The sequence below is a fragment of the Moschus berezovskii genome, chromosome 24 (assembly GCF_049115385.1).
Source record: "Moschus berezovskii isolate FMDL1 chromosome 24, NW_MosBer_1.0, whole genome shotgun sequence".
NCBI classification, from domain to species: domain Eukaryota; kingdom Metazoa; phylum Chordata; class Mammalia; order Artiodactyla; family Moschidae; genus Moschus; species Moschus berezovskii.
The window spans coordinates 7,365,375-7,373,698 of record NC_142483.1 but is presented as its reverse complement, the minus strand read 5'-3'; the positions used below and the strand labels follow the sequence as shown (position 1 = coordinate 7,373,698).

Here is an 8,324-nt window from a genome sequence, read left to right as displayed (position 1 = left end):
ACAAAGTGAGGTGTTAAGTGTTCTCTCTTCTTCTGTTTTCTGTAAAAGATTATGTAGAATGGGTGATAATTCTTCTTTAAACATTTGAAAGAATCCTCCAGTCAAATTATCTGGAAATTTCTTTCTCAAAAGTTTTTAAATTGTGACTTCAATTTCCTTGAAGAGCTATTCAAGTTATTTATTTCATATTGAGTGTGTTGTGATAATCTGTATTTTGAAGAATTCATGTACTTCATCTAAGTTCTAGATGTTCATATGATTTGATTATTATCTTTGATGTCTGCAGAATCTGTAGTGATATCCAGTTTCCTTCCTGTTATTAGTGTTCAATCATATGTCTTCCTCTTTCTTTTTTTAAATACAAGCATTTATTCAACTAATTTTAAAACAGTATAAATAAGCGATGTACAATCACACCAAAGTTCATCCAGAATGCCTCTTTATAAATTATTACACTGACGCGCTACCTACTGCGCTAACAAGGCACCTGCCTCTATAAATCAGTGCTACTTGTTCATTTTTTTTTTTTTTTGCCTGAAAGGATAATTTTATTTGAATCTATTTTCACCCAAAATTTTAAAAAATAAAGCAACATAAAATATGGGGAAAGGGAAGTTGGTCTTTGAGAATTTGTCAAATTTTTACTGCTACAATCCTTCAAACCTAGAGCTACTCAAAGATGAATCATGAAAAATAAGAACAAAGATTTTATTTCAAACAGGTTCAGTGGTACGTCTACTACAGTAGTCTGGTTGTAGCAAACAGTTTCCTTTCAAATCTGCACTGCTGTATAAATCAGACATTATTTGGGAATGATTAATTTCTGGTAAAATGTCGATTCAATCCAACATGATGCTAATTTCTACATTTATTGTAGGCTCTATTTCAGTACTAGAGGTTAAATTTTCATCACCAAAAAATGAGAATAACCTTACAGCTACTACTAAGGTAATGAGCTGTGAAATTACTTTCCCACTATTGTTCTGAAAATATACCCCTAGATTGTTAAGAGAAATTCCAACTTCATTCAAATCTGTTATTTAATTCTTCAGTCATCATCTACTGTCAGCTTGATTGTCACTCCTCTTCTTATTTGACCCCAACCAATTAAACGCCAGTGTTTCTCAACTCTTCGGCTAAGTGCAATTTTTTCTCCTACTTCTGTGCACACAGGATTAGTCAAGACAATTTTACCCAAATCAGCCTTGACTGCACTAACTCTTCCTCCTGTCGACAGGGATCCTATATTCACCATAAGCACTTCATTCTTAGACAGCTTTTGTACTTTCGCTGCTTTCTTGTCTCCTTCAGTGCGAACACCTAGAAGCCTCCTAAGCAGGAAATAGGAAATTTCCAATTCTGTGAAGATCTCAGGTAAAGCTCCAACTGCACCAAGTACTTGCCCCAGCATTCTGTCAGCCCGGCACAAAGTGGGGTCAATTTTTGTTCCAACTCCAATAAGACCTCCTGGGGCAGCATACTGAAGATCATTATGCTCTGCGAAAAGCGATACAATTTTGGAAAAGATAGGTTTACACATGAGTTTTCCTTCACTGTCTTTGGAAACAATACCAGGTCTGACTTCTATCTCCTGGCCCACCTTTAATACTCCTTTTAGAATACTACCACCAGCTACACCCCCCTTAAGGTCATCAACTTCACAGCCAGGTTTGTTGACATCAAAGGATCTAATAACAATAAGCCTGGGTTCTGAAGTAAAGTCTCTTGGGGGTACTGGAATTTTTTTTACTATGTACTCACAGACAACTTCAATATTGTATTTTAGCTGAGCAGAAATTGGGATAATAGGAGTGCCTTCTGCTACTGTACCTTGAACAAATGCAAGGATCTGTTCATACTGTTCTTTAGCCTGGCTTTCTTTTACCAAATCAATTTTATTTTGTAGAATCAAAATATGCTTCAATTTCATGATTTCTATAGCAGCCAAGTGTTCAGATGTCTGAGGCTGAGGACAAGACTCGTTACCAGCTATCAACAGAAGAGCGGCATCCATCACTGCGGCACCGTTCAGCATAGTAGCCATCAGAATATCATGGCCAGGACAGTCAACAAAGGAAACATGCCTGACTAATTTGAAGTTCCCTTTGGTCCCTGGAATGTCTGTAGGAAACTCATCGGGTGTGCTACTTCCACAGGATCTATAACATTCTGGCCGAGGACAACTCGGGTCATCAAATTTATAAATCTTAGCGTTAGCATAGCCAAGTTTGATTGTAATATTTCTTTCCAGTTCATTTTTGAAACGGACAGTATGGACTCCAGAAATAGCTTTTACAGCTGTAGATTTCCCATGAGGTACATGACCAATTGTACCTATATTAATTGTGGCTTGTCTGCTGATAACTTCATGTGAAAGTGGTGTCAACTTGGAAACATCCTTGTTTCACAGCCTCGTGGGAGTCCTGGTCATCCCCATTCCTGAGCGCATTCCGCATACTTCCAGAGCCATGCCTTACCAAAGTGGCGAGATCTTGCCGAGAAAGGTACGGCTGCCCTAAAGTCACACCAGCCTCGCCCTACTTGTTCATTTTACAGTGAGATTAAGCCTTCACGTGTATTAACTCAGATGTGAGGCTGTTTTTGGTGGTTCAGAAGTTTACATGATTTTGGATGTCATTAATTTGCTTCACCATTTCTCTTACGTGCTCACACTTCTCCTTCAGGATGGACTGAATTCATTTTTGCTGCTAGGCCTGAGAGTAATGGTGGGCTTTTGAGGACTCAGTACCTTTTCCATCTTTCATCGTTGATAGTCTTTTTTCATAGTAACCCATTTGATGGCATTGCCCAAATGTCAAAGTTGATCAGGTATCAGCTATAATTCTTTCTTCATGTCTCTCTCACTGTCAGAACTAGGAGCTGAGATTGAAAACTGTGAAGCACTTTTTTCATCCTGTTCATGATGTCTTTTCTTTGACTTCCTCGTATTTGTCAGCTAAGCGCTCAGCCATTTCCCATAGACTTTTCCTCTCCTCTGGACAATAACTGAGATCTTCTAATTGTTTCTTTTTGGTCACATAACAATTTGACCCTCCGCTGAATCTCCTCCTTTGCCAGGTCCTGTTTAAGAATGTAGGCTTCCCTGGTGGCTCAGAGGTTAAAGCGTCTGCCTCCAATGCGGGAGACCCGGGTTTGATCCCTGGGTTGGGAAGATCCCCTGGAGAAGGAAATGGTAACCCACTCCGGTATTCTTGCCTGGAGAATCCCATGGACGGAGAAGCCTGGTAGGCTACAGTCCACGGGGTCGCAAAGAGTCGGACACGACTGAGCGATGGAACGGAATTCTCTGAATGCCTGGGTGGCTCTGCTGATGAGCTGAAGACGTTCTTTGGGAGGAGGAGCTGTATCTTTTTCAGATGATTTCAAAAATGCTGGATTTGCAACACCACAATGCTTCTAATATGCTTTTCAAAGGAATCTGGGGTTTCAGCCAGAATATGGAGGGGAGACTCTGCCACTTCAACATCCTCTCAGGTACAAAGCAGGGGAGGAGACGCTGGATGGACTGTGCTTAGTAAAGGCCTGACGAGGTATTCATAGGTACTGGGCATGCAGATCATTGTTGGCCCCAGGATGTCAGGGATGATCCAGAATCCTCGAAAAGGAGCTGACTGACTGCATGGCAGTGGCTTCCTACAAAGAATGTGTTCTACAAAGCACTTCTCTTCTGTAGCCAGTTCCTGTAAACTGTCCTTGTCTTCTTCATCTGATCCAAGAAACTTGTGAAGTTTACGAATCCAAGGTAGCCCAACACTATGTACACCAGCTTCATGAGTATAGTGGTATCTTGAGGGACACTTGGGATCTCTGTGAAGTTTGATTGGACAAGAAAAGTCAGAATCAAAGGGCTCATCCTCTCCGGATGCCAGTTTCAGAGCAAGCTCCAACTCAACACACTCAAACACATACACTGATGGAATGAGGTCAGCCCTGGAATCCCAGGACTTTTCTGATGTTTGGTCATCTTCTTTCCCCTCCAGCACAACGCAGTGATGAAGCATTCCTGACTCAGTAGTAATCACCAGGATGTTGGTGACACACAGTAAGCAGAGCACAGCACAAGCATCGTAGCCATAGTTACCTTCAGCAGCAGGATGCATGGGCAGTGGGCCCAAGAGCTGACCCACACTCCCAGGGCTGTGCAACAGACTGACATGCGTAAGGAAAGTCTCCTCATTCTCATATAAGATGTGCAGGGAGTAAGCCACTACTTCTTCTTCGCCTTTTTATCCCAATATGTGCTTCAGGACTGCTGACAATGGCCCAAAGTCAAATGCAACTGCTGTCTCTCCCAGAGATGCGGTGTATCAACAAAGCCCCTTCCTTTGTTGAGTATAAGACTTTCCTCTTCTGCTTCTGAAAATACATTGACCGAAGTCGGTGTCTGGGGCTCACGCAAAGGGTAAATTCTTATGACGTTGTCTGACGTTAAGGGCACAATGTGGGGATCTGGCAACTCTCTCGGATACCAGGCAGCATGCTTCAGAGTCAGAGAGGTTGAACTGGTGAAAAATCTCTCCGCAACGGGAGTCGTGCTACAATTCACTGCTGATTTTCCACCTTCAAATTCAGAATTCTTTCCCCATCTTTTAGGTAATTCTAATATCATAAGTCCTTTTATTCCTGTAAGTGCTACATGATGTTGTGCTGGGCTTAACAAGGCATGATAGAGTTCAAACAGGGGTGGATTTACGCAAAGCCACCTCTGGTACTGGGAGAGGGAGGGCTGGGGCCCCGAAGGCGCACGACTATGAAGGAGCTGCTTCTGGGTCCCACAGACTCCGCGAGGCCCAAGACCAGGTTTCCCGTCAGCAACTGAGGAGTCAGCGGCGGCGACGAAGGCAATGATGAGCCGGCTTCTCAGTTTCGGCCGAGCTCGGTTTTCCCGTCCCTCTCGGAGCCGCGAGAACACGGCGTGGTTGGGCAGCCAGGTACGCCGCAGCTCGCCGTCCCCGGGCCGCCTTGGGCGCCTCCTCCGGCGCCCGCCATCTTGAACCCACAACCCTCTGCGGCCTCGCCGCTGAGCGAAGCCCATCCGCTTCCAGCCGTCCGCCGCCTCGGCCTTTTTTGTGTTAAGTCTTTCTGGAGGCATATCACTTTTGTCGATCTTTTCAAAGAACATACTTTTTTGTTTCGTTTCTCTGTTGGCTTTATGTTTGCAATTTTATCAGTTCTCTTCATTTTTTCCATCCTTCCACTTGAATTTATTTTGCGTCTCTTTAAGTTCTTAAGATTAGTACGTAGATGATTTATGTGAGATATTTTCTCTTTACTAATGTAAGCATTTAGTGCTAAACATTTCCCTCTCGGTGCTGCTTTTAACTGTGTCCCATAAAATTTGATGTTGTGTTTTCATTTTTATCCCATTCATTTTTTTTTTTTTTAATTCCTCTTGAGTCCTCTTTGATCCTTGGATTATTGAAAAGGGTCCTCTTTATTTTCTGGTAATTCACTTGTTGAAGATTTTTAGGCACAGTATGTGGGTTTACTATTTTTTATTATATTATTTTCAACTGTTAATTACATAGTGAGGATGGGTTGAAAGGAGACCCATCTTTATCATTGAGGGAGCCCAGAACTTTGTCAGCTAAGGTGTGTTGATATGGAAATCTATATGAACCACCCCACCATAAGCACACAGGAGCACACAGCCACACATATATGCAAGCACACACACATGCCCATGGCATACTTATACCCACACCTAACCAGTGGAGCTCAAATTCTCATTTTCAAAAAACAAAGCTAATGGCAGGGACCATAATTAAGAAAAAAAAAAAAAAAAACAGGAAAAGGAAGCTGTTTAGGAAGAAGAAAAAAAAATAAATAAAAGCACCAAATCAGCATCATATCTCTGAAAAAATTAGGTCAAACCAGAAACCTCCAGCGGAAATAGAGGTATTTCAGGCTCTGGGTTGCCTGTAGGGAAGCTGAATTTCTTGTCTGTTGGCAGCACCTGCCTTCTTAGTCAGCCTCTTTGCCCCTTCCCACCATCACTGCCCCCATCACAAGGCCAGTCCAACAAACTCTGCTTTGGAAAATCGAAAGGAAAGAAGACACTACGCTGACTACAACTAATGGAATAGAAATTCCAGGAACTAAAGATGTATTGAGAAGAGAGAAAGCTATGTCCTGCAAACCAATTCAATGTCTGAGCGATAATAATGCCCTTTTCAAATGACATGTAATGAGAACTATATGTATATTGTATTTGTGTTTATTTGCAATATATGTACACACCTGAGTATCCATCTGATAACTATTGCTGTCTTGCAGGTTGTTTGGTTTTCGTTTCTTTTATTTCAATCTATCTAAAAATTTATATGGTTGTAGCTTTATAATACATGGATATATCTGGCAGTGTCTCCCGTTCCTCAGCAGCTAAACTGTGAAACTGAATCCAAAGGTCCAGTGAGGGAGGCAGCTCCACCACCCCATATAAACTAAGGGCACTCAATCAGTTTAGACCAGGGTTTTTCAACCTCAACACAATAACTATTTTGTTAATTTTCTTTTGTAGGAGTTTGTCCTGTTTGTCAGCATCCCTGGCCTCTACCTGCTAGATGTCAGTAGCTTCCCCAAGCTGTGACGACCAAAAATGGCCACCAGACATCACAAAATTGCTCCCAGTGAAGAGCTGGTTATTTAGACATGTTTCCTTATTTCCTGCCCTCAATGCTGTACAAAGCTGTGGTACTTGGTACCATAGCAGGCATCTTGCAGGCATGAGGAATGATATTACAGAGGCACTGAGGCTAGTACATGCGGTAGAAGGCGCCATGGTTTTTGATGACATTGCCAACGTACTGCACCAATGCTAGCATTACCTCCCTATGGGAAATTAACAGCTTCCACCACGTAAGCCTCTTTGGTCCTGTGTTTTGTCACTTACAGCCAAGACCATCCTAGTGAATCCACTGATCACCTTACTCCTCTGCTTAAAACACTTTGCTAGTTTTCCATTCAGGATGAATTCTAGACTCCTGAGCTTAGCACCCGAGAGCCTTTGTCTCTCCCTCCTGCTTATCTCCCACCACCCTCTCAGCACTTATCTTCCCCTCTTGAGCCTTAAGTAGAGTCCTCTGACCCAGCCTGGAGACTTCTTGTCCCCTGTTTTTGCATTTGCTGCTCCCCGAATGGCACTTTCTTCCTCCTCTGCCCTCTTTCTTCACTCCTACTCCTACCTTTCAAGACTTAGCCCAAGTACTCTCCTTCAGGAACTTGTCCCCAAATCTCCATGTGGTGGTTTTGAAACACGTACTCCAAATTATTAATATTTGACACTCATCTACTTGAGAGTGGCTGGGCAGGGATTTGGACCTCGGTGACTTTTTATACTCTGGACACTGAAGTAGGGTGCTAACCGACTGATCCAGGAAGTGTTATTCAGTGACACACAAGGTGACCTTCATGATAAGGATGTGCAGTGCGTGAGCTGAGCTAGTCAGACCTGCAGGCATTGGGCAACCCAAGTCAACCCCAGCCTCCGATGCTGCTCATCTTTCCAGCCTCAAATTCTGGCAGTCTACCACTTCCACCACACACCTCTCTCAGTGTGACTCACTGGGAGCCTCAGAATGTGCCCTATTGCATAAGTGTTCCCCCACACCTGGCACTCAGCCGCCTTTCCCTGCATAACTCCTACTCATCCTTCAGATCTACCTTTGACATCACCTCCTCTAGGAAGCCTTCCTCACTTCTCCAAGGCTGGCATGCCCAGAGCCTTTCCCTCACATCACGCTTAACACATTTCTCTACCACCTGTTTCCACCTTTGTGAGCCTGTGAGCATCTGAAGGGCAGAGAATGATTTATTCCTTTGTGAGCCACCAGCCCCTGGAACAATGCCAGAGGCTGCTATGAAAACAACTGATCATGGCATGGTTGTACCAGTGGTGGGGCTGGCTGTGTCCTGCTCTTGTCCTCCATTCAGCCAACATTTATTAAGCTCTGACCCTGTACTGAAGGTACAGCTCTCTGCATTTCGTCTCTTGCCACTCTCTGGGGAGCTGGAGCTCAGTTATAGAGCACTCACTGGGGGTTGGCCTCACACCTAACTCATCTACTGTGTTTGATCCTCTTAACAAGCCAGCGAGGTTGTAATTATCTGCAATTCATGTTGGAAACTGAGGCGTCAGAATTATTAAATGGGCACTGAATCCTGGAGTCCACGTTTGAACCTCTGCAGCCTAGCTCTAGAGCCTGTGGTGTTAATCTCTACACTGCCTGGCTTCCTTATGAACACCCAGACTTGTTACGAATGCAGAGGCCCAGGCCTCACCTGAAGTCCTTGTTTCTGTAGGT

At 43.5% G+C, this 8,324-nt stretch overlaps 1 protein-coding gene and 2 pseudogenes across 1 annotated transcript; all 3 read right to left on the bottom strand.

Moving 5' to 3' along the window:
- Nucleotides 1-694: 694 nt before the first annotated feature.
- On the bottom strand, nt 695-2,537 carry LOC129547757 (eukaryotic translation initiation factor 2 subunit 3-like; the record flags this gene model as incomplete). The annotated part of the gene is made up of 2 exons (XM_088831671.1): nt 695-2,398; nt 2,478-2,537. Coding segments are annotated over 2 exons (1,410 nt in total), but the record flags the coding sequence as incomplete, so codon positions are not given.
- LOC129547522 (nuclear pore complex protein Nup88 pseudogene) lies at nt 2,352-3,087 on the bottom strand (annotated as a pseudogene).
- On the bottom strand, nt 2,672-6,383 carry LOC148773973 (nuclear pore complex protein Nup88 pseudogene; annotated as a pseudogene).
- Nucleotides 6,384-8,324: the final 1,941 nt, after the last annotated feature.